Source organism: Onychostruthus taczanowskii, unplaced genomic scaffold (genome assembly GCF_017590055.1).
Source record: "Onychostruthus taczanowskii isolate IOZ18803 unplaced genomic scaffold, ASM1759005v1 scaffold17, whole genome shotgun sequence".
Classification (NCBI taxonomy): domain Eukaryota; kingdom Metazoa; phylum Chordata; class Aves; order Passeriformes; family Passeridae; genus Onychostruthus; species Onychostruthus taczanowskii.
This window is the reverse complement of record NW_024498906.1, coordinates 2,634,347-2,661,721: the sequence shown is the minus strand read 5'-3', so window position 1 is coordinate 2,661,721 and position 27,375 is coordinate 2,634,347. Positions and strand designations below refer to the sequence as shown.

The 27,375-nt window shown below is 39.9% G+C and overlaps 1 protein-coding gene across 2 annotated transcripts in view; it reads right to left on the bottom strand.

Annotated features, from left to right (window-relative positions):
• The window catches only part of PHEX (phosphate regulating endopeptidase homolog X-linked), a 94,435-nt gene that overhangs the window by 32,405 nt on the left and 34,655 nt on the right, over positions 1-27,375 (bottom strand). For both annotated transcript variants that reach the window (XM_041399865.1, XM_041399866.1), the window contains 4 exons: positions 25,923-26,016; positions 20,857-20,985; positions 17,288-17,389; positions 867-944 (listed from right to left, as the gene is read on the bottom strand). In XM_041399865.1, the coding sequence (XP_041255799.1) occupies positions 867-944; positions 17,288-17,389; positions 20,857-20,985; positions 25,923-26,016 (403 nt within the window). The remainder of the gene's footprint in view (positions 1-866; positions 945-17,287; positions 17,390-20,856; positions 20,986-25,922; positions 26,017-27,375) is intronic.

Genomic DNA, 27,375 nt, shown 5'->3' with positions numbered 1-27,375 from the left:
TCTGTCTCATTGCACTGTTTTCACTGCATCCTCTCACCCCGCAGCTTCCCTGGACAAGGACCAGGCTGGTGGAGTTGGCTCTCTCAATAAATGATGCCTCTGTTTAGTGTTTGTTCATGTGCTCTGGCAAAGATGATGATCGCTCATGTGTTTACTGCTTCAGGATTGAACTTGTGTTTCTAGTTTGCCTGTGACTTTCAGTGATACAATTCATCAAATGCATGCCACAGTTGCAAAATAATAATAATAATAATAATAATAATAATAATAATAATAATAATAATAATAATAATTTTCCTTCCTGCCTTAGGCTGAACAGGTATTGGGGCAGGAAGGAATCTCCCCACAGTATCTTTGTCCAGCAAGCAGCACAATAGGCCTATACGTTGGTTAGGCCCTCTTGACATGATTATAAACATAAATTGTAAATTAAACTCATAGCCTGGAGATATGAGGAGAACTTAAATATGGCATCCTAAGTTGTGATATTCTGAGGTAAATTGCAATAGGCTTTTTGAAAATCATTAATTTGAGAAAAAATGCTTTTGGTTTATTCCATTTTTACAACTAAATTCAAAATTATTACATTGTGTGCATAACCTTTAAAATGCTTAATAGCAGGAAGGTTCTTTGCACCTAGGCAGACTTTACTCCCAGCAGACCTCACGATCTCACTTAGATACAACAGCATTGACTGTTTACATACAATTTAGAGCTAGCACACTTCAAAAATAAAATAAAAACAACCAGGCTGGCACAAGTCCAGTTGCCTGCCAAACAAAAGACTAGCTTTGACTTTAGACAGCAGCAAAACAGATCAAAGAATGGCTGCAATGAATGAATAAAGCTGCAAGCCTGACACTTACTGTTTTGATGTCTTCATTAATATATGTGTCATTCATTATAAACTGAGGGTAACCAACTTTCGCCATAACTGCTTTTGCCTTTGAAAAAGAAAAAGAGAGAAAAAAGGTTTTGACAGATAAAACCACTTCTCAGCATACAGCTTTTTCTCTTTCTTGCTCCGTTTCCACTTGGCATTATTATGCTTCCCTGGAGCCATCCTAATGTAACTTCAAAACAACCTGCCTACAAGGTAAACATGGTGCCACAAATGAGCTCGGCATCACAAGGCAGAGGGTCCAGATTCTGCTGTCAGATTATCACAGTGGGTCTACCACTGCCTGCAGAGCTCTTGCGTACTTACAGCAATGTGTCTGAGTGCAAAATCTTAACAGCTGATTTTCCCTACAGGGCTCTGTGTTAATCAGATGGTCAAATGCCTGTTTGTACAATGTTTTCCAAAGGACAACAGGAAATGGTCTGTTCCTCTATGGCCCAGTAGCTGGTACACATCCAATTGCTAGAATCGATCTGATGCACGGATGTGAATCAACCTTGATCCCAGCAAGTGCAGCCTGGTGTTTCCACTGAGGGCCACTTCCATCTGCACCTGAGTATGGGTCCTTTTCTGAAGGACACTGTACTTTCTGAAAACCACAGGACTGATCTGTGTGTAATTCTCTAGTTTCCCTCCTTTACTTTGCAGTCTTTGCTCTTTCCCTAATGCCAGTAGAGGTGTTAAAAAAAGCCACTTCATTTTTCATTAATCATCTTTCAGTCGTGACTTGGTCCCAGCATTAATGCACAACCTGCACAAACAGTCCAGTATGAAGTAGCTGTAGATGAGTATTCCCACTTTGTAAATCATGGTGTGAGTTTATAAACAGCCTTGGTAATGTCCTCACAAAAACACCAGCAGGCCACTCAGACACCCAGAATCTCTGTGGAAACATGCTTCCAGAAGAAAAGCAGAAGACACAAAAAGATAAGATGACATACCAAGAAGTGAAATGTGACAAGTCCATAGGATAAATTACAGCTATGATGGACCAGGTTAGCACAAAAGTTTAATTTTTTATGTTTTCAGGATGCTGAATATAATTTCTCCATAAGTCTTTGGAACTTCCTCCACCCCTCAAAAAATGTGCCTCAGTGGTCATCAGGCTCCAGTGTCAAAACTCAAATGAATATTGCAAGATATGAAAAGCAATAAATAATTGGCATTTAAACCAAGTACAACAGTACCAACCCTGCATTCTGCTCTCTGTGAGCAGAGCCAGGACCTCTCTAGGGTCCAACAACTTTTATTTCCTTTTTGCTGCAGCGACTGACTGCTTAAGGGAAGATTCTCCTTCCTCCACATATCCTTTCTCCTTCTCCCACTTCACAGCATCTCCATACAGCAGGGCCTCCTATAGAGCAAGATGTAAAACCAGCTGTTCCACAACTTTCAGAAGGAAGGTGATGGAGGATTGCTTCCATTTAACCAAAGTCATTCTGTCTCCTCTTTTATTTTTCAAGAAGAAAGGCCTCTTTTCTTCTTCAAACTCCTTCAATTTCTCAGTCTCACTTCAAACCCAAAGTCATAATCCTCCATTTGTGACATCACAATTAATTGTGGTTGAGATAATTAAGATGTCACAAACAGAAGATAACAACTTCAGGTAGGAAATTAGCAGCAGGAGCAGACAATCTCTTAAGCAAGAAAGATCCCATTGTCATGCAAATTGCCCTAGTAATAAAAAAAGCAATGGAAGAAAAATGCTGAATGGAAAATATGAAATGAGCCAAATTAACTCTCAACAGAATGTTTCCTCACTTTGCCAGAAGGTTCAGCAGTCTTTCACAATATTTTAAAGGCTGTGGTGGGGAGGAAGAATAAGAAGCCAGGAAGGGAGCATGATTCATCTGCAAGTATGTATGTAATCAAAAATATCTAAATTTTTCCTGGTGGTGTTGTCAGGTCCAACTGACTGAACTTTGCAAGGAAACAGAAAATTTCCTTTACTGCTTCCCATGTTTTAATACTAGTTAAAACTAGCTTTGTAAAAGGAAAAAGCAAAACCCAACAGTTTTAATTTCTGCTAAGTCAGCTACTTAAACAAATTCGTTGGACCTCAAATGTTCTGCATGAGTTCATCATTTGCTTTGTGACTTTTACATTTGATGTTGTGAGACTGAGATTTCTAAGCATAAGAATAAAATAGTCAGGCACTATGGAGATTTTTTTATAACTTCTGTATAAACCCCTAGTAAATAACAGAGTGTGTCTTGAGATTTTGGAAAGCAACCTCAAAAGGTAATGATGCTTTTAGTACTTCGATGCTTTGTCAATATCTAAAGCTGTGTGTATTTTGTGAGATAGAGAGATAGAGAGATAGATAGATAGAGAGATAATGGAGAAATGTTATATTATTGCATTTGTTACTTAAAAGACATTACTACAATATGTGTGTTTCAGAGATCTGAGCAAATAAGTCAGACAAAGCTGATGCTGACAGTGAAGGATGTTTGGCTCCTGGTTAGGTAGACTGTTTCCTATAACCAAAGCAAAACTCATGAGAGAACATAGGAAGCTTTCTGAAGTCCTTGGGAATCCCTCAGACTGGGATTCCTCCTAGAAGCTTTGCATCAGGTGCAAACCTTCTCAGCTGAGCCCAGCACACAGCACAATTTATTTACACAATTGACAAGTTAGAGAGTATCATATTGAGAACAGGTTTCTAAATTTGCATGTTGGAAGTCTTGTTTCTGTGCCTATTTTTCTGTTCACTTGTGTAATATTTAACAGCAGTTGGGAGATTCCTTATTTATACAGCATAAGGCAGTGGAAAACTCTTCTACAGCCTGCTAACTCTTTGATAATGATGTCATTATTTTCCCCTTGATAGAATTAAAAGTATGTATAAGATACCAGCCTTCCAGGAAACAAGCACAGGGAGTCAAATGAAATGTGACAAATGTACAGGAACTAGCCATGTGGCAATTGCACATGAATCCACCATAAATCCACCATGCACAACTTTTTTATGGTTTAAAGGCTCATTTAACTCCTCTCTCTAATTTGCATATTAAACAGCCATGTATGCAGGAAGAAAAGAGGCGCTGGGGTTCTTCCCCCAGGCATCATTAAGCACTCAGCCTGTGTTGGGCTGTTGGGTAAATTAAGGAAACTCATTGCTGCAGGGTGCTTTAGCGTAAGTCATGACAACTCTTTTCTATCCCAGCAGCCAGAGAGAGCAGGCTCTGAGGCAGAGGAGCCAGAGTGGGACTATTTCCACCACTCCTTGTGCATGGAAGTTTTCCCACTGACTTCAACACAGCCAGGATTTTACCATCAGTGTCTTTCTGTCACAGGGAGAGCATTGTGAGTCAGTTTACTACACAGAAAAAATAAAAAACAAGCTTTCACTCTCTGCTTAACAACCTGCCAATGTGGGAATGCAGACGTGTTTCAGTGCTCCAAAGCAGCCCAGTTTCCAACCTATTCAAATTCCCACTTGACAACCAAGCATGTGAGCATCCTGAGAGCCTTTTTGCCTCTCAGAGTACAACTTGGATATTTTATACAACACTAAGTACTGACATATTTTACTTACTGTAAAGAGAAACCAAAACAAAACATATATCTCACAACAAAGTTTCACGAGTCTGACAGAGATCTGTATATTAACTTGACTCAATAACGTTGTGAAGATCATTTTTAAGCTTCTAAATATATAAAAAATTAATACAATTACAGTTCACTGAAAAATTAGCATGAAATACATTGTGAAAGCTAAAATCATTCATGGCAAAGTAATGTTCCATTTAATTACAAAGATTAATTCAGCCTTTGTATATGTGCCCAGTCTTTTCATTTTTCATTGAGAGCAATGATTCAAGAGCCATCTGGTAAAACTGCTGCATAAATATCACTGCATCTATCTAGGGTTTACATATGGAAAAAATAGAAAAATAGAGTGATGGATCTTGGCAAAACACAGGAAAGTTGCATCACAGGACTAAGGCCCAAGCCTACATATGTCAGTAGGAAATCACTACTGACTTGAGTGAGAGATGGATTGAACTCACCCTAATGCACAGTATTTCCTTTGTGGGAATATGAAATATCAAGGATTTTCACATTGTCAACTACAATGGAACGTGAAGTGGCAACTCAAACATTAACACTTGGCCTGAAATGACAACTTTTAACAGTATTTGATCTGCAGTGAACTGTCTAATTGATACTCAAGAATACAGATTATCATTATTTATTTTTTAAAACTTGGCTTAACTGTCCTCTATTTGTTGCATAACTGTCCCCATTTTGTTTTGTCACAATAATAGAAGCTGTGTAGACTTTTCAAGAGCTGGTGTTTCATTTAATAACAATTCACATACCACCACTTCACACTGCACCATAACCATTCCCTCTGTATCACAATAATTGTTTTGAATGTTCTAAAATAATTGCTAAAATAATGAAGACAGAAAACACAGCTATCATTCCATCTTTGTAATAGCTTGAGGCCAAGGTCAAAGAAAAAGTAAAATAAATAATCAAGTGACTTATGTGAATAATGACACCCATGTATGCATAAAATTGCTTTCAGTTAAATACAAAAATACAGTTAAATACAAAAGGTTTCAAAAGTAGCTGAGTTAATTTAACAACTTTGTGCTGCCAAATGGAAAAAAAAACTCCTGGCCCTTGTCCTTCCTTCCCACTCCTCTCAGCTCTGTCCATAGTTCCTCTCATGCTGCCTGCACCCACAGCCTCCAAAGGCTGCCTCAGCTCCTCAACATATCTTTCTGTGGGACCACTTAACACACCAATAACACAGTAGAAATTTCACCAAGCTTTTCCCCAGCTAATTTTCTGCCAGATCACTGAGCTGAATCACTCACCCACTACATGGACACCCAACAAATTCTGGAACTTCTACAAGACAAGTGCTGGGGACACATGATGTGACAAGTGGAGAAGGGTTATGTGGTACAGTAGTTACCTCCTCTCTGAATGATCTTTTGAAACCAAAGCCTCACTCAGAGAAAACTTACTGACAAGACAATACTATTTAGTACACTTAAAAATACCATGCCATACCTTATAATCCTAGGAAACAGACAGGAAAAGGGACGCAGAAATTCCTAAGACAAGTGTTCATTGAGATTATATGTTCAGTCTTAATATCTACTATTCAGCAAGACAATATTATTATTACACACCATAAAGTTTAAAGCACCTAAAAGTTTAGTAGGACTACCATGGACAAAAGAGTCGGAAAAAGCAACAATGTACATCAATGCTACTCTTTTCTGTTCTAAATCCATTCTGGCTCTCTGGAATACAAAGATTCAGTCATTGGTTCAAGCACTGTGATGAAAGTTTCACTGGAATTAACTTTTCAGTTTAAACTAATCCCACATGAAATTATTATTTTTTTAGCAATAGAACCGGACTAAGTCAGAGAAAGTGTGAAATTAGCATCTTTATTCAGTCTTACTTATAAAAGCATACTGACTGTGATATTTTCATAAGCACAACTCAGTTCAATGCAGCACTACAATTAATAGAGTCAGTCTTTTTTTCTCCTTCCACCAGAAACTCATTCTGCTGCCAGCTTTGCTTTAATTTCGCTGAGGAAAAAAATTCTTTGTCCATTTTATTTTAATTCCATTTTCCACTTGCAACATCTGTATTACAATTAGCATGATTCCACTATGTTATACAGATAATATTATAAGTGAGAGACATATATTCAGTCTTTCACAAACAGAACATCACATCTGCAATACCTTTCTTTGTGGCACACAGAAAATATTTTCATCTTTGAAGATGTAAGTGCACTTATACTGCAGACCAGCACAACTGAGTTCCTGGCACTGGATATGCTTAACTGATAACTATTCCTGTCCAAAGTACCTGGGTGAGTTTTTAGGGTCTTTGGATGCTCAGTGGAGCTGAAATTGTGTCCATGGACCAGAAGGTGGACCAGGATGATGCCCAGATAAGCAAAATGACTCAGCTGTGGCACCACACCAGCAGTGACAGGTCAGCTCCAGAGTGGGGGCTCTGCACTGGATTCCTCTCTGCACCCCTGTGGATCACCTGGGGCACGACTGCACCAGGGTGTGTGGAGAGCTGGGAGCTCTTTCAGCTGCACTTCAAACAAGCCAGAAACCAATGTGTTGTGCTCTGAAGACACAGACTATCAATAGTATCATGCTGGTATAGATATAGATACAGATCTAGATACATGCCCCATGTGCTGCTAAGCTGTCTTTGATAGGACTCATGTCAAGCTAGACTTGGACTCTTATTTATCACTGAAAAAAAACATACTCCTCCTGCCTTTATTTTCAGGCAACTTTCCATGTTTTCCAATATAGTTATCTCTGAAAATCAAAGAACCAAACACACTCCCCAACTCTAAATTTAAAAAAAACAAACAAACAAACAAACAAACAAAAAAAAAAACCAAAAAAAAAACAAAAAAAACCCACCAAACCAAAACAAGCCCCAAACAAAGAAACAAAAAAAAAAGCCATCTTTGGTTGGTCTTTGTCACATTGGTGAGCTGCAGAAATTATTATATTCAATTTTCTATAGAAACTCCTTCCTGGAAGTGAAGGAACTCCTTCACTGCTCACCCCCAGAACACCTCATGAGTTGATCCATACTCCCAGGTTCATGTCACCTCTTGCTAGAAACACACCCACCTTGATCAAAAAATCTTTTCTGTTGTTTTTGTTAGCTCAGGGCAAGGAGCAGGCTTACAAAAACCCATTGTGCTAGCAAAATGAAAGTCCCCAGGGACCCAAAAAACTGCTATGTGTGAGATCTCTGGCACTGGACACTGAGAGAGGGGCAGGTTCAGAGACCAGGAAAGGATGAGGAAGCTCTCTCCCCATCATAACTGTATGGGATATTATTTACCACAGCATTTCTTCTCCAGTTCTGTGCAAAACTCTGAATAACCTGTTCCAGAAAGGGACAACTTCTGACCTTAGTCTCTGCTTGCATCAGTTTACATTCATTTAACATTTTCAAGGTTCAGCAAAGGTTGCTGAGCACTTTTTTTTTTTTTTTAAATAAAGAATAGCATGTGAAAAATTCCCTTTTCATTTCTCATTTCACAAGTGAGCTTCAGCCACAGCCTTGATGCAACTGAAACCAGACATGGTAGAGATCCCTTTTAACACTACTCAAACTGAAACAGTAATTGAGAACTTAAACACCAGTAGTACTCATGACTTGCATGTTTTATCTCTGAGGAGGAGTTCCTTTTGCTTGAACAGGGACCTGACCAGCACCATACCAGTAAGCATGTCACTCCAGTTGTCCATGCCTTGTAATATATGGGGGTAAAGCATTTGTGTACATAACCAAATACACAGGCTGCAGAACATATTAAAAATATGCAGAAAATACTCTACTCTCTACTCAAGATCAAATTCCTCTCTATTCCAAACCTTTACATATTTTTCATTTCAAATAAATGATATCTGAGCATTTTCACATTGATGAAGCTCACAAAAACTGAGCACAAGACACTTCACAGCTCCCTCACAAACAAGGGCAGCTGAGGAAGCCTTTATTCTTAGTCACAGCATCCTGGCTTCTAAAAGGCCACTAAAGGAAAAAATTCCTGAGGCAGATGAGTTCCTTGTGGCATAGCTCCTTTACAAGTAAACTCCAGCAATACCAGTACCTGAAGCCATTTAAAATCTCACAACTTTGCATCAGACCCCAGTGACTGGTACAATACCTGAGCAAGCTGAAGTGCTGCTGGTTTATGCTCCTGGTTGTGGACAGCTCAGTGCCCAGTCTGAGGGTCCATGGTGGGGCCCCAGCCCATGGCCCTGCCCTGCTGAGCTCCTCACCCACTCCCAGCCAGCAGGCAGCTCTCCTCAGTGGGTATTTGCAGCACGTGGAGATCACGACAGCCAGGAAATGCACTTTCATTGCAGAGAGTGAGGCAGTGCCAAGCAGATACCTGAGCATGCCCTTGTAGACTCCTCCACACAGAGAACAGCTCTCCTGCACCTCCATGTCTGCTACTGCTGAGCTGGGGACTACACTGTCTTTGTAACTGTACCTCTACAGGAGACAGGCTTACTTGTTAAAACAACAAAGACAGAGAAAGTTAAAGCTGCAACAATCCAATACCTCCAGGGGTGATGGAAGATCTCTTGCTCTTTGGAAGAATTACTCTGTCATTTAGCATAACAATGTTTTCATGTTGTGTTTCTGCCATAAAACCTTCAGATTCACCCTGGTCCCGTAGCATCTGCAGGTGTCTGTCCATCTGTCTCCCTCCTATTTCAAGCATGAGATTTGTCACAAGTGTTTCGATGTCACACACCCATTCTGGCCTTATGTAGTTGTGGCTGAGTCTGAAAAATGACAGCTGTGAGATCAGGGTTAAATACAATTTCCTCTCCCTTCACCTGTTTTCCACTATCTGTTTGCACGGTGCTCAGGTTATTAATGGAACTGACATCCCTGCACAACTGAGTGAGCAGTAGCAGCAGCCAGATAACAAGGGAGAAGCTGACAGCAGCAATCTAACCCCAGAGATAAGAGATAAGCAAACATGCCATGGCTATTAGTTTCAACTCTGGCCAATGGAGAAGAACATCTCCTGTGGTTACTGATCAGGAAAGCCCAGTCTCCCTTTGAAGGTTAAATTAAATTCAGGATGTGATAGATTATTCTTAGAGTTCAAAAATTAAAGTTTGTGATGAGAAATAAATATTTGATGTAAAATGAATAAGAAAGAAAAGGGGATATTAATCTGATAGAATGTGAAGACCTATTTTTATTCAGAGAAAAGCATGGAACACTTGTACTCTAGAAGAAAAGTACCATTCTCTGTTTCTTCCAGGCGAAAAAATGTTACTCTAAAAATTTACATTTTCCAAACAGCTATCTAAGGAATGGTGAAGGAGAGGCAGCCTCAAAATCTTGACCAAATTCCAAACTAGGAGAGTAGCAAAAATTTTCAAATCCCTTACATCATATGTCTGAGAAGCATCTACTTTCCTTACAGCTTCCTGTTGAGTTGTCTCCCTCTTTTCATGCCCATGGACATGGCAGAAGAAGGAATGGGCTGTTCAGCCTCAAAAAGGGATAACTGAGAAGGAACCTCACCAATGCCTCTAAGTATCTGAAGGGAGAGTGTCAGAAGATGGAGCCTTTTAGAGGCTCTTCTCAGTGGTGCCAAGCAATAGGACAAGAGGCAGAAACTGATGCACAGGTGTCGCTATGGGACACGAAACAACACAACGTGAACACGCAGCTGTTTTCAAGGTAGAAAAGGGAAGTTTATTTTCTGACTCTAACATTTATAGATTTCTAAAGGTGACAGTGGATTGTAGACTGAAAGTGCCACCTCTCCAATAACACTGGACAAACCAACAGTCCATCAAATTTCTCCTCTTCCATAAAAGAATGCAAAACAATAAGTTGTTTACAGAAAGTGTGTGAGAAAGTTTGCTACAAGAATGCAACCACCAGAAGGCTTAGAAAATCTTAAGAAATCAGGGCAACATACAGGAAGTTCCACCTGAACATGAGGAAGAACTTCTTCATTGTGGAACTGACCAAACACTGGAACAGATTGCCCGGAGAGGGTGTGGAGTCTCCCCCACTGGAGATACTCAAGAACCACCTGGGCACAGTCCTGTCCCCTGTGCTCTGGGATGACCTTCCTTGAGCAGGGAGGTTGGACCAGATGACCCCATTGCAGTCCCTTCCAACCTGAGCCATGCTGTGCTTCTATGAAAGATGAGTTAAACCAGAAAGATAAACTCCTAGTGATATATTTAATGCAAAAGGAATTGCAGACATGTTGGAAAAGAGTTAAAATGTAACTTTGCCTTTTCCAAACTTCAACACATTCCAACCTTTTAAAGAGATTGGCTCACTGTTCCCTGCAATGCAACTACTACAATACAACCAGGCCCTCAAATTTTTTGTATCCAGACAGTGACTACCCTAATTTCAGAATGCTCACTTCCACAAAGGAGAAGCACAGCTAAGGTTTAATTGGAACTCAACAAAAGTACACTTTCCAATTGAGAAATAGCAAGGTTGTTTCAAGAATTTCTGAATCAAACTTTCCAGTAAAACCAGTAAATTAGAAAGTCAGCAGTCACCCCCATAGGCTTTTGAACAGGAATTAAGTGTCTAACTGCAATTAGAGTCTTTGGAAATTTCTCCTGCTTTTCTTACCTCTTCTGAAGTATGTCTAGTAGTTTCTATGAGTGCTCTGAAGCAGTCTTACACTTTGTGAAGTTCTCTGACATCCTTGAAGCAAAGACATAAAGTCATCTTCAAGGAACATGTAAAAGGTGTCTTGCAAGCTTTAGTTTTGATACTCCATCCTTCTCTTTTACCAAGTATTGTTATATCAGTTTTGTGCTGGCTTTCATTCTAGAAATAGCCATTGAAATCAGAGGCACTGAGTCTCAGGGCTGGATCCACTGTCATATTTTTGCATTTGTTTTCATAGGATGGGTCCACAGAACCCACAAGACTCAAAAGGCATTTCTAATTTTTGCAGAGCACCCCGTAACCACTTTCAAGACTGGATGATTTGTCATCTTTGTGCAAAGTAGCTTGGCATAAAGTAAGATTAATTTCAGCTCCTGAAGCTGTGGTGCCTGGCCTTTTTGTCTGGGCTTGCCTCAGATCTCAATGAAATGTTATTTTTCAGAACTGTATCTAGAGCATGCCTTGGACAGGCTATGTGAAGAAAAGCAGGAGGCTTCTTTCTCCCAGAATGTATTGCTGTGCCAAGACTTTACAGAAACAAGAGTGAGCACAAAAAGAGAACAGGTGATGATGATTCTCTGGTTTCTGCACTACCATAACATAAGAGAAGGTGACATTTTTCAGTCAAGCAAAAATACATTCTTTTTAGCCACAGAGCACAGTGAGGCAGTGGGACTCATTGCTTTGGGAAGTTGTGGATGATGAAATTTTTTGTGAGTTCAAAAAGTCATTAGACAAACTCACAGGAGGAAAATATGAGTAAATACAAAGACACCATTTCTGGCTCAGGAAGCGAGTGAGCTGCAGTTTGTCAGAGGCCAGGAAAGGACAGTGGGAATGTGTCCCTTTATGCTCACCCTGTCCTTGCGTTCATCTCTAAACATCTGCTACTGTTTGGCCACTGTCCGAAGCAGACACTGGACTCTGCTCTGAGTAGTATAACTGTCATGGCCATAGTGAAATCACCCAACTGTGAAGAGAGAGAGGCCAAGGAGAACTGAGAAAGGGGGTTGTGGCTCAGATAAGTGACTGCAGCGCTGGACAGGGCCAGCAAGTTCTGGCTGGGAAATGAGTGGATTCAGTAGGATAACCCATGGACACCCAACTCCTTTAAAGTACCTATACTCTGTAAAATCAAGGTTTGTACAGATGGCTCTTGATTTCATAAGGGCTATTGGCCCAAACTACACTGTGTTGTCTAGGGAGCTTTTCTGTAGTTCTCTGAAGAAGTAGAACAAGCCCTGTAGGCTAAACAAAGATATCTAACACTGCCCGAGAGAGCCACCTATAGCTAGGCACAGTCCTGATATTTTCTTGTGCTCCTCTTGACTCAGTCTTCGAACTCAGAGATGTGGAGAAAACAAATGTTGCATATACAACTTCCTTAGAAATAAAGCAAAGCAGCAGGCAAGTTCAGGAGCCAAATGATTGTACAGTGACCTTGGGATTTGTGCTCCACGACTTAGGGAGGTTAATAATGTTACAGAAAAATCTTACTGGAGGAAAAACAAGCACTTTTTTGGCTTAACATCCATGCTTTAAAAGTAGTACTGCAAAGCAAAAGAACTAATTTCCAAATAGGAAGTTATTCCTGTGTCATAGCCTAAGAAGATCTTTTACAAGAGACTTGCAGAATTTAAGAAAAACATCTTTTTTCCAGCCTCCAGTTAAACCCAAGAACAAAGGACATTTTAGGAAGGAAAAGTAGTGATTAATAAAATAATGATTCCTGCCCGGGAGTGGGAATAATTTAACATGTCAGTGATGGTCTTCCATTGAATTATCCTTTGAAAAGCAGAAGCAATAAATTACCATTTTGAAGAAGCGAGTCCTCATCACACAAGTTACATCAATGGAGTTTCAGTTGTGGGTTCCCCACAGTTCCCCTGTGGCCCACCATGCCAAAACACAGCTGTCAATACCATTTAGCCACCATAGCTGGCTGCATTCTGCACCTTCAATGTAAGGGAAACAAAAGGGTGTCCCTTCTCTCCCCCCACCCCTGCAGTCCTGCTCAGAGGCTGTGATGTGGTCATGAGTAAGTCACAGAACACGCATTTGAACAGTTTTGCCAGACACACCCTTGGAGCTGCACCCAGTTGAATAATTTCTCTGTTATGCAAACGAGGGCAAAATGTAATGACCCTTAAAAAAGGGAGAGTAAAAGGGCAAGATCAGAAACCTTTTTGGGGTGTTTGCTTGTTTGTTTGTTTATCAGAGCTTCCACTGAAAATTCGGGGGGTTAACAGACATACTTGAAGCAAATTTGAGATGATAGTGAAATACGGTACAATAAAGATGGGCTCGATAGTGCAGGGGAGTGAGGACAGGAGAGAAAACAGCAGCACAGCGCAGAGCCGAGCGCTTCTCGGACTCTGAGCTCCTTTGGAAGCAGCGTGAGCTCCATCCAGAGAGCCAGGTGAGAACTGCACGGGAAGGCAGAGCCGCCTCACCCTGTTAGAAACCTTTTCTGTGAGATTGGCTTTTGATGGTCTGGTTTAAATTCATCTTTCGATCACAGGAAGAAGGGAATGGAAGGGGAGAGAGGTAAATTATTAGATGCTATCTTATTATATTGTTTTGTTACAAAAGGAATGTCAAACCTTAACTCCAAACTATACAGTGGCTAAAGAGATTATTCTCAGATATCACGGCTGAAAGACAATTGTTCCCTGTGTCACATGGAGTAGTAGATTCGATCCTTTTAACATCAAATTAGTTCTGTCCCCTCTGAGTAACATAAAACAACAGGACAGACACAAAGAGCCATAGACGGAGTGATTAGATAGAGCTCACAAGATGCCTAAAGCAAAATTCACAAATAGTTTCTACCAGAAGGTCTTTTGTAAGTCCTTTGGAGGTCGACGGTTCCTTTGATTGCAAAGCATCAGGCTGACAGCAAGGTACACAAATTTGGCCTCAGCCAAGCACAAAAGAAAGGTGGGCATCAGTCAGAAAACAGGAAGCAGAAAACACACAAAACAGTGAATATCTGAACAACAGAGAAGATTTGCAATTAATTCTCTTTCAAACCTGCCCTGTCCTTTACATTACAATGTTGTCATTTAAAGATACAATCACCACAAGACTCTCTGTGTTCATTGTCCAGACACCCAGATCCCATAGTGACCCTCTTCTTTCAGGAAATGAGTAAAAATATTGTTAATGACCCAAATATGCCTGGAATTAAAGAAAAACTAAAGGAAATTAAATAGATCACATGGAGCAGGCACAGTAAACAAAACCTCCATCAGGTTTCTGCAGTTAATTTATTTTCAGAGCACTTGAACATTTCAAAAATGAAATGTGATTAAAAATACAGAGGATGAGCAAAGTATCTGAATCAGTCATTTCCATGTAGGATACAGTTCTGCCATGGAACTTAGGGCAGAACTTCCAATCTGCACTGCTACAAGGGACAATGTGACAGCTACTGATGAAAACTTTACCTAACTAATAGCTTCCTTTCTTTACTTAACTGATGGAATAGAATTAGAACATTTCGGTTGGAAGGAAGAACATCTTGTCCAACAGCCACATCAGGGTGACCAAAAGTTAAAGCAGGATGTTAAGGGCATTGTCCAAATGCTTCTTAAACACAGGCTTGGGCCATCAACCACCTCTCCAAGATGCTGGTTCCACTGTTTGACTACCCACGTGGTAAAGAAAAGCCTCCTAATGTCCAGTCCAACCTCTCCTCATGAACTAGCTTTGAACTGCTCCCACATGTGCTGTCACTGGACCCCAGGGAGATGAGATCAGCACCTCCCTCTCCACTTCCCCACTTCAGGAAGATGTAGAGGTGGCCCCTCAGCCTCCTTTTCTCCAAACCAGACAGCCCCCAAGTCCCTAGCTATTGCCCTGCACCCTCTCTCCCAATTTATAGTTGGTGCCTGGTGTTTCTCCACCCTGGGTGCAAGAGACCAGCATGTGGATGACATTTATTGACAAAGAAATGCATCTTTTACAGATCTCTACAATAAAGTAATAGTGGGGTTTTTTTTAACCAACGAATCTCCCTCATAAAATTCATCCTTGTCTGTGCTGCTTTATTAAAGCCTAAGTATTGAAAAAGTAACAGCAGAAAGTGCTAGGCTCATGAGATTTAATTAGAACAGTGTAACAGATTTTGAAGGTTCTGCTGTATTATAAAACTTAGATTTCCCCTGTGAATTATCTGACCCTACATGTAATGAATCTATTTCTTCAATTAAAAACATTCTCATCCAAGAGTTCCAGGACAAACAGAAGATCTATCATTAACAATAAGTAATATTTAATAAACAAGCACACACTCCCTGCCTGGAAATCTACCAAATGTCTCTCTAGGCTCCTGCCTTCCAGCCAAGTAGCTATTTCTGTGGATTTGAACTTAAACTTGTAGACGTAAGTTGTTATCACGTAATTGTTGCTGCAGTATCTAAGGCATTACATAACACTCGTGTCTTACAAGTTTGACTTTGTTCCTATGTCAGCAAACTATGAAATGGTTTTTCAGTTCAGTGAGAATGATTTTGAACCATTGGCTATACATTTGATAGCACTATGGCTTGTAGTATTATTTTTTTTGTACTTATGGAATTTAGTTTTTCATGCATTGTTCAGCCCAGACTCACCACCTCAAATTCAGAACCTTCAATGACATATCTAAATTAGGAGCAAAGTGCCATGTGCTTCCCAAATCTGTCAACAGAGGGAAACGGCCGTCTGTACCTACTGGAGATCTAGCCTACCCTCTGATGAAAATCCTCCTTCAAATGGGAAAGGGAGAGCTTTCTTTAGGAGTTCATTGGGTTTTGCCAATGTTTGTATTGTTTCCCTGATGAAAGGCAGGTAGCAATTTTTGAACAAAGTCACTAAGCATGTTGTTATATAGAAATACCTTTATTAAGGGAATCATTAGAAAATCTTCCTGCTCTTATTTTGCATAAGTTTTAACAAATATCTAAATTACAGATTATTATATTTCTAATGGTATTTCTAGAAAAAAAAAAAAAAAAAAAAAAAGTGTAACAGCCAGAAGAAGTAATAACTGCAGCCCATTTACCACCAGGTTAACAGGAAATAAATGCCATTTTACTATTGTTCTCTTGCTACAGAGTTTATTGGTGCATTTATGCAGCTCTATTTCATTTGCACATATATGAAGAGCACTGCTGTATAAAATGTAAATAGATTGCATATGGAATTTAAATCTTTCCAATGATAAAATTTCTCAACAGCCTTTTCAGTAGAATTACTAAAAATTTTTAAGTCCATGCTTGCTTTTAAATTAAACACTCTATTTTTATTCAAGCACAGAGCGCAGGAACAGTTCAGCTGCACTTGCCTGTCAGTTTATTCAAAGAGGGTGCTTACTAATTCATTGATATCCCATTGCCTCAGTAAAGAAGGACACAGTCCTACACAACACCCTCCACTTATCTTTTTATACAACCCCTCCAATTGCTGCTCTGGGGGCAGGGCTCTGCATCTGGACAATCCTCCTTTCCACTGATTACATGCTGTAAATGTGGGAATAGGGTGAAAAGGATGTTTTGAGTACGTTCTCCAGCCTTCACCTTTGCCTCCTGCATTTTATTGTGACTTTATCTGAAAGTAATCAGGACCAGTAATGCCATCCTTGATTATAACACTTCATAACTGGCATTATTCTGTCAGGAAATGGATGTTCAACTGGGATCACCATTATGCTCCCAAAAGACAGCTCTCAAGTTAGGCCTCCCACCACAGCACTGGAAAAACTGTGAAAGCTGAATTATTCTCATATCCCCTTCTAGGCTAGATCCTCCATCTTCACAGCAAATACCCTCAGCTGTCACAGGGTGTTTTAGACACTGTTCTCTGTCTGTAGAGTGCTGTGTCCCTGGGATCCCAGTCAAGGTGAAGACTTTGTCAAGAAAAGCCAAATCTGAAGTAAGCTCATAGTCTACATCAGCCAGAGCCAGATAGGGAATGGTGGACACGAGGAAAGAAGAACAAGGTAACAAAAATAACTTCAGCAGAGAAGCAGGAGCTCAGATGGCTCGGAGTCCCGAAAAACAAATGTGTCACTTCACAAAGAGAATTATCAGTAAGTAACTGGAACTGCAAATACAGTTCATGGCATACTGTTATTACTCAAGTCAAATCTTTATCACAACAGGATTTTATTTATTCAACATTTATATTTATTACCTTCTCATGAGCTCTTCTTTTTGTTTCAGAGTCCATCCAGTCATTCTCCTTTTCTAACATGTCAATAAAAGCCCAGCGAATTCCTTCAGTCAATTCCTCCATCTGCAAAATATTTAGTAAATCCCTCCCAGTAAAATATATCATGGCAGAATCATTGTAAGGAAAGTTTTAGTGCATATAAGAGCGATAGATTTGTTTAGACCACAAATGATTGCACATCAGATGGTATCTGCTGTCCTTTCTTGAAGGCTAATTTCTGCTTTCTCCAGTAGTAACGCACTGCTTCTTCTTAAGGTAAGTTTTTTTCCACCTTCTTTCCCTTCTGGCATCATACAAGCTGTTCATTGCTGATCATTTCATGTCATATTTTTGAAAATACCCATATTGAAATCATAAAAAACACTGAGAGATTTGCAGTCCTTTGGGAAGATTTCTGTCCTTTAGGTTCTAGATCACTGGTCCATGCAGAAGGAGCCAGCTGAAAGGCATTTGCACAAATAAAGCCTTTCCTGCAGAGAGAATGTCTGTGGCCTGGTTTGGTTTATGTGAGACTGAGGCACGCCTTATTAATTCTGGTAAAGAACTGAATTTGGGCTGACAGCATCACGATCCAAATACAAAGCAGTATCCAAATATTTAGCCTGTATTTAGCTGCACTTGTGAAGCATTGCTACTCTTTACTTACTGCAGGGAGGGAGGCCCTGGCTCAAACCACTGAGCAGCCTTAGCCGCTTCTGTGGTCCTGGACCATAAATGACAGCTTGGATCTGTGCAAAACTGGGAAAGCCCACAACCACTTCACCTTGGCTGCTTCTTCAGACACCTCTGCAACGCCAAGACCACACCTCAAGCAAGTAAAAAATAATAATAATAGGACTGCTCAGTGAGTATGCACACTAAGAAAACTCTGAAATGACAAAAATCAAGAAATATAATGGCTAAAATATGCATTATATGAGTCTAAAGAGCCCTCATTCCTATGGATCTGTCTGGCAGCCCAGAAAAGTGCATGCAACCAGCTGTGTCTATTTATGTCAGCAGATGAACCCCACGACAGATAGCCATTGGAATGCTGTGAGAGGGAAGCAATGAGAGGGATCCAGCCATTGCCTGAGTCCTTTAGCAGAAACCAGAGTTGAGACAGCACAAGACATGACAGATACCCATTAGATGAAGACTTATTGGAACTTTGTTTTATCAGTTATGTTACATTCAAAAATAATGAAAATGTCAAGCAGCAGAGATTTGTATAGTCTTATTCTATAAATCTAGCAGATCTGAAATGTCATTAAAAGCAGAGACTAAATCCTCAAAAGTAACATTATTTTTAGCTAAATTGTCATTAATGTATCAGACGAACATTTTAATCTGGAACTGTCCTTTATTGTGGTGCAGTCAGAAAAAATGCAGCAAAGTTCCTTGGATTATTCATTTTTCCTACCATTTCAAAAAACATTTTCTTATTTTTAGAGGCAATATGGGTCAACTGGAGCAGGTCTAGCATTAAATATGACTAGAAAGTAAACATTCACAGTAAACTGCGTCCCAGGAAATAGGGTAACTTAAAGATATTGATGACAGAGCACTGACTCAATTAACTTTGTTCACTAATGAGGTGAACTCCCTGTATTTGGAGGTTACAAGTTCAGACTCAAGCTCTGCAGCTGGGCCCTGGTGTATACTTAGGCTTTATGCAGCAGCTGTAGCTGCAGGGGGTAGGGGCAGAAACCTATTCCTGCTATCAAAGTTATTACTGAAACTGCTCAGGCGTATCTGTAAAAAACACTGCAGGCACTGAGTTAGAAGCAGTGCTATATTTAGACACAAATAATGTCTTTCTTGATAAAAGAAGTATCTAAGGTATGAAACATCAATCACAAAACATGGGGGGGAAGAACCCATATTATCTGTAACTCAGGATTTGCTTATCATAGACAGATATATGCCATAAGCCAAGAAAAAAAAAAGAAAAAAAAAGAAAAAAAACCCATGTGCAAATAAGAGTGCTTTACTCACATGCTTTCTTACTGCTTAAGAAAGAGAAATAGAACTGAAAACCAGTGAAATGAAAATGATAATACCACAAATTATTAACTTGAAAAGCACACTTCTAAATGAAATGCAACAAATTTCATCTGTATGTAATTTTATCTCCATGGGTTTTTCATTTTAAGACTGAATGTTGTGACCTACACTATGAATTTTATATGCATTTCTCACTACGGGTGCTACTGCGAATTCAATCTTGATAATTTTCCAAAGCTTTGGTCTAAAAGGAATGTGCATACTAAGAAACATTCTAATTAACTTGCATTTCAAGAGAAACTCTGCTCTATCTGCTTCTCATAATTTTTCCTCGCATATGGAAATATAAAAAAGTGTCCATCCCCTCTACAAAGTGTACATTTCTTATACTCCTACTCTTCCCACTTATCTGTGCAGGATAACATACTGCATATGCCTGGCATATTTTTGCCACAAAATGGCCAAATAGCACATTACAAACTGGATTAAGGAAAAGGAGATTGAAAAGCTGGATCTCAGAGAGGAAACTCCAGTTGAAGGCAAATATGAAAATAACTGCAGAACCGGAGAGGGAAACAGATGACAAAGATTTGGACAAGTCAAATAAGCATGTGCCTTCTAAAATGGAATCCTTCCCTGAGAAAGCAGTCCAAGCAGATAAAGCCAAACAGAAAAACTCAGGCTACTGAGCCAGGGCAATGCAGGGCTTTCACAGAGCTGCTGCTCCCAGCACAGGCTGCCATCTCACGTTTCCTAAATGGTTGTGCCTCTCCTGCATGGAGAGCTAAGTTCAGTGACTAAATGAGTCAATTTAAAACTGATTACTGCTGAAAAATCAATGGCTGTAAAAGCAGATATTGGAAAACTTTATAAGAAAAACATGAACTGAAAATAAGTCATAAATTATTGTGAAGGGTAATTAATTATTTGAATATTGAAAATTTTAGAATGAGGATGAACATCTCTCTAGACTAAAAGGTATGGAAGAATATTTCCTTTCACTGTTCAGCAGGAATGATTTGAATCACAGATATAAACTCTCACTATATGACTATCAGCTTCCTTTAATTTGGGCCAGATATCAGTCACATGTTTCTTGCTCCGATTACAGGTGTAGCAGTCACAGCTTTCAAAGAGTAATCCTAAAGCAGAGAAAACTCAACCAGTTTTTTGATTAGTCAGTAAAAACTTTACCATAATAAATTATATTAGCTATACCAAACCACTTCTCATCAATACCCCTCACTCTGTTCCTGCACAGCCTGGCTGTCACTATTGACATAAATTAACAGTGTTCAACCTGTTTTGGACTGGCTGCTATGCCTGAAGGACTGCAGATGGAAAGAAGGGGCAGTGCCCAGAGGGGCAGAAAGGTAATACTTCTTCAAATTCATTCCATTTTCTCCTAGTGTTTTGGGGGTTTTAAATTCAATGAAAACATTTTCAAGAGTCTTCTGTCTTTTTAAACTTTGTTCTAACATCAGAGGCAATTTGTGAGCATGAAACCACTAACTGAAAATTTCCAGAGACTGCAAAGAACTCACCATCTCTTTCTTGTCTTCTTGAAAATGGGCTTTCACAAACATCTTACCCACAACATAGGGGAGGGCATTTTCTACAAGGTCCACACATTTATCCCACTGAGGCAGCAAAGTTGTAGTCCCATGAATCACCTGTTGACAGGGGCAAGTATTAGACCATAACATCATACTGTTTAAGAGGAATCCACATACGGTATAGGCCAAAGCATATTTGTCAAAAAGCCACCAAAAGGAAACAATAATGATACTCTACAGTTATTTCTATTTTCATCCAAAGCTATGACAAATATTTTGAATACCGCAAAATACCTCTAAGATTTTTAACTTCAGAACAGTACAATGGTAGCAGTGACTTAGAGAGACTAGGCTTTAAGAATTAGAATTACTTTGGACTAATCTTGGCATTCTTTCTTTGTGAGAGACAATTTGCTCTAGAAAAACCTTGCTGTGAGATATCTCCTGAAAACGTTTGCCTCTCCCCTGACAGGGTGAGAAGGCTAGGAAGAATGTCCTCGTGAAAATTGGGCTAGTCCTTTTGAAACACCTCCTGCAGAACCCTCCATTGCCATGAACTAATGACATTTAACACAGATGGGTACAGTTCACACCTTCTTGTCATTTATCTGTCCAACTACTTTTATGGCAGTTTGTGTAAAATAGTAAAATTGCTTACAGTTCCTTTCCCAAATGGAGCATTTTCAGGAGAAAAGCAGTTTAAATCATCAAGAACACTGAAACTGTTTGTCTCCCCCCAAAAATAAAAAAAAAATCACTCTATGTTGCAGTAGAAAGATGTTGGTAGAACAACTTGCATTGTTTTGCTAAAGGAATGGTATTAAATGCATACTTTCAGGCTCTGATGATGTCACCATAAATGAACTTCAAAAGAAACAGTCAAGAATGGTCAACACAACAAGGAACAAGGCAAAACAGAACTCAAGAGCATTTGCTGCCTTGGTTTCTGTTTTTCTCAGGAGGAATGTTATTACTGTGGGTGCTTAGCTAGCTAACATTATTACATTGCTCGTCAAGATGTAGTTTGTGTAAATAAATCCTGTGTAAAAGGGTAGAAGATGGGTCCATGTGAGCAATAATATAGAAGATGGGTCCATGTGAGCAACAAGCAGTGCTGATGTAAGAAAATTTTGTTATTTTCAATGTTCAAAGTGTTCCCTTTCCACTTAAGAAACTTCTAAAGCTTTTCCACAGAAAACAAGCACAATTCCAGTCCAGGAGTTAACACCTGACAGCTGTGAAAAGGCAGAGTATAGTCAGCATCAGACCAGAGCAGGTAGGACAGGGATTTTGGCCTCTCACAGATTATAAAAGCCTCTTAAGCATCAATTTTGCAGTTTCTGAGCCCTTTCTTTCACCCATTATTGTCCTCCCTTGAGCACAAGATTAAATGTCCAGCAAAATTAAGGGTTTGGATTTGTCTTTTTCCAATAGAAACATATTTCATTGGAAAATTCCAGAGCAGCTTAACCCTCAGCTATTGAAGGAGAGATATTTTGGTAGTTCAAAGATTGATTTTCCCTATCATATTGTCTGTAATTAAGCATAATCAATGACTCACACTTAAATACACCAGTGAATTGCATTTCCAAGTGCTTTTTATTAATACTGTATATGCAGTAATAGATTTTCGATGGCAAAGAGCACATTGCTTCTAAAAAGAACCCCTATTAGTCAAACAAGTACACAATAAGGTGATATTTTTCCTAAACAGAGCCAAATTTCACAATCAACTCCTTTTCCAAACTCTTCAACCTTTGTACATAACACAACAAAACACTCAAAAAATATTAGAACAAAAGAGAAGAAAATTTCTCTCTGGGGTCAGAGTAAACCTGCAATGGAGCTTTTTCCTGATGCAGGAGAAAGAAGGGGAGTTATGGTATTAGTCATCAGAGCTTGAAATTCCTTCCAAAAGCTATGAGTATGCATCAGCCATAGAAATAGTCAGGAGACAGAGCTGGCTTTTAGACTGTGACATACCATTATTACAACATAATAATTATCATTATTTTGAGGGAGGCTTGACTGTAAGGAGGCTATAAAGGCAGCACAGGCTGTGAGACCAATAAAAATAGAGTTGAGAGGAATAGATTATATCTCACAGCTGGTTTATTGATATTTATGTCACAACAGCCAACAGGAACTCCCTCAAATGGTCCTCCTAATATTAATGTACCACTCTAAAACACAGTACTTCAGGTAGTAACAGTGGCTATAAATAGCAGGTTTCAAACCCTCCCAGTCAATTCAGAGCTTCACGACACAATTAACCAACCTCTTCCCCAGGTGCCACTGCACATTTACAAGGTCTCAAAGTGCCACTGCAGAGGAGCTGCTGATAGTTGCTGGTGTGGTACTCAAAGCACTTTCTCTAGAGTCAGCAGGTTTGTCCTATTTCTAAATCTGAAGTTTTTTTAAAGTGTCATCATGTATTTTTCCTTCTCCTTGCAAAGATTTTAAGGCCCTGGTGCCAAGATTTCTACACACATGGTATAAAAGCCACCAAAAGAAAAAGAGAACTTGGTGAAAAAAAATAGTCTGCTTATGATGGTTGAGGCTGACTGAATTAAGGAAACTATGGATGTATAAAAATACATCCTTTGCTTTAAGGGTCACTGATTTATCTCATGCTTGTATCTTTTTAGTGGTAATTCAATGTTTTATTCACTTACCTGGCAAGGGATTGGTGGGTCCTTTTTATGATCCTAAGGTGCCTCTGGTTCTCCATCCTCTGACTAGAGAGATCCATTCAACAACAGACTAGTCCAATGCCTTGGACTCCATTCCTCATGTCCTTTCTATTGACCTGTGAAGTCTACACCCATTTACATGGCCTGTATTGTTTAACTTATCCATTAATGACTTGGGGGAAGGAGCAGAGGCCTCAGCAAGTTCACTGAGCACAGAGCTGGGAGGAGTGGCTGACAGCCCCAGAGCTGGGCAGCCCTTCAGAAGGGCCTGGACAGGCTGGAGAGATGGGCAGAGGAATGGCCTGAAACTCAGAAAAGGCAAATGCAGGGTCCTGCACTGGGAAGGACAAGCCCAGGCACCAGCCCAGACTGGGGTGACCTGCTGGAAAGCAGCTCTGCAGAGAAGGGCCTGGGGGTCCTGGTGGACAATGAGCTGTCCATGGGCCAGCAGTGCCCTGGGGCCAGGAGGGCCAAGGGGATCCTGGGGTGCATTAGGAACAGCACTGCCAGGGTCAGGGAGGTGATCCTGCCCCTCCACCCAGCCCCTGTGAGGCATGTCTGGAGGGCTGTGTCCAGTTCTGGGCTCCTCAGGACAAGACAGATTTCCTGGAGCAGATCCAGTGAAGGGAAACAAGGATGAAGAGACTGGAACATGTCTCTTATGAGGAAAGCATGAGGGAGCTGGGCCTGTTCAGCCTTGAGAAGAGACAACTGATAGGGAAGCCCATCACTGTTTAAAAGTATCTGCAGGGGAGATGCCAAGAGGATGGAGCCTTTAGGAAGCTCTTTTCTGTGATGCTGAGTAATAGGACCAGAGGCAGAAATTGATGCACAGGAAGTTCCATGTGAACCTGAGGAAGAACTTCTTCACTGTGAAGGGAACGAGCACTGGCACAGATTGCCCAGAGAGGGTGTGGAATGTCCTTCACAGGAGATGTTCAAGAACAATCCTTTGACATGTGCTCTAGGATGGCCCTGTTTGAGCAGGGAGGGAGGTTGGACCAGATGACCCCACTGTGGTCCCTTCTAATCTGACCCATTCTGTAATTCTATGACAGCCTTTATGAGATTATTAATAAGCACAGAGTCACTTTGAATTAGATTTCTCCCTAAGCTTCTACGTCCCAGAGATGTGAGAGCAGCCAGTTACCATATTAAAATGCACAGTACCCAAAGCTTAATGTTTCCTTTCAGGATTTTTTCTGCCATTATATAACTCAATGTAACTCAGTATTATGCTACAGACTGGCTGATAGCCAGCATCAATCTATTTTACCTGACTAGCAAGAAATGTCCCAGGAGGAGACACCTACAAACTTGTCACTGTGGTTCTGACAGCCAGTTTTTCATATTTTACATGAAGGAAATAGCATCTTTAACAAGACTATTTTGAATATGATCTCAGAAGTACAAGAGGCTGCCTTTCCTGTGTAGTTTCCATCAAGCTATTGGAGTTTTTAGGTATGTGATCAACTCAGAACTATTCCAGTATTACTCAAAGCAAAACAGTATAGGTTCTTTAATTAGTCACCTGCATGCCTCACCAGGGAGCACAGAACACCCACACATCCTGCACCATGCCAGCCTCCTGTTGTCAGCCAATTTTCGTAATGGCAAACAAAGTTCAGCATCCCAAGTAGCTTAGACACAAGACAAAGTACCATTCACTTTCAGTTTCATCCTTGCTTTACTTAAGGAGCCCTCACCCTGCCCACACGATTACCAAGTTGGCTTTCTATTCAGGGTTCACTGAATCAAATGTGTTTTACACAGATATCACTGAACAGATTATTAGTTCTGCTCTCACAGCTTGTGGCAGTTTTCTGGTTCTTCTGTAACCCCAAGCTGGAAGGCACCTGATCATCTTCTCTGTGGAAATGGCTGGGTATCCTTGTGCTAGAGCTCATGTAATGGCATTAGAACATGGAAGAGCATTGAGCAAGCTTTAAAAAATTGAAATCCTAGACTTCTGTTTTACAAAGCAGTATTCACAAATGGGCAATCAGTAGTTTTCAAGAAGTATAGATTTTGGTCAAAAGGGTTTGGCCTGAATGTCACAGCCCACATAACCTAATTCAAGTTTCTGCAAAAGAAGACTAAGTTTTTTAAAGGGGAGGGTTTAAAACCTCTTTAACATCATCTAAGATTTTTTTTTAGTGTCATATAAATTTCTTAGTATCAAACACAAAAATATGTACATCAATTGTTTTAGAGGGTGTCTTCAAAAATAAAAAAAGTTTATTCAAGAAATTTATCCAGCATGGAAAACATTTTGTGTTTTGCAAAGGTATAAGCAACTATAAGGGAAACCAACAGTGTCAACATTAGGACCCTTGTAAATGCTATGAAAGCATAACTTACCCGAGAAAATTCCAGCCACCGATACTGAAAACGTCTACTGAGGTTAAATAACCTTGAATAAACCATCCTCCACACCAGGTAATTGGCAAGAGTCCTGTTAAATCAGGCATATTTTTATCAGACATGTAAACACATATGATGTACCACAAAGCACTCACAGAAATAGCTCCACAAACATTTTACCCCAATGGTGGAAACTTCACCTTAAAAATAAATGAGTGATGGTCAAATTGATAAATCCCAATTACACAGAGGAATCTCTATGATTGCAGCCATTTAATATACAATTGCCCCATGATAACCATCTTCTAAGGATTATTTATAACAGATCCATCACCTAGTACATAATTTTTAGATAATGTTTTTTTAAAAGGCAGCTTTCATTTTCCTTAGAAGTAGCAAGGACTGTGTTATAATAATAGTTGCATCAAAGTTCTATCCAGGGATTAACTGGTTTTTCTTTTGTAGATCAAAGTGAATGTTATCTCCCCTCATTAGTAGGGCACATAAATGGTAACAGAATAGATAAGAGTCCATCCCATATACACTCTCATTATCTCATATTTGTATCTTTCATTAGAAGTTATCAATATGCTTTGAAAACTTCTACTATTCACCAAGTTATTAAAGTATTACCATTCCTATTTTGTCAGATGGATAATTGAAATACCAAAAAAGAGAAGTATCAGTAACAAAAAACTTCTAAGAATTGAGGCTGAGAGATCAAGGAAGAGCTTGTTTAAAATTCCCAGGAGATCTGGCATCCACGCTCCTTTTATAAAACTTTGAGCACCTGACTGGAGGATTTATCCAGCCTAGACTGATATCTCTCCATGTTCAGCAGGGGCTGTATGAGCTAAAGGTGCATTCTGAAATACACAATTCAACATCAAACAGTCTCAAACAAATCCAACAATGGCCTACACTTACTATTCTCACCTTCTTTTATACATGACATATTGTTCAAGGATAGTCATTGTTTCAAAGCTAGGATATTCAAATGTTATTTGTTCCCCACTGCGATATATATAACATTTTGACAGGCCATAGACTTCTCTGGAAATAGGAAAATGGCTTCTATGCAACTGAGGGTGCTGTTATGGGCTGTCTGAACAACTCCCCCATCTCTGAAAACCTCATTTCTGCAATCTCCCATTGCCACAAGTGTGGGGCAATGCAGTTATTACTGCAGTGTCACTTCATTAGCTTCACTCAGAGACACATCCCAAGCAGCTCCCTCCTCTGAATCATAACAGCTTGGGAACACACTTTGTAGGCATGCTGTCTTGACAGCAGCATTTGCTGGAGACATAACTTTTTTGCCTCTAACCAAGCTCCAGTCCACCCACACAAAGGCTTCAGCTCAAGGTGTGTTGTTGCATCTCTCACACTGGGTATATTCCCTCTTTTAGTACACAGATATATTCTATAGTGCACCTAAATGCCCACAATA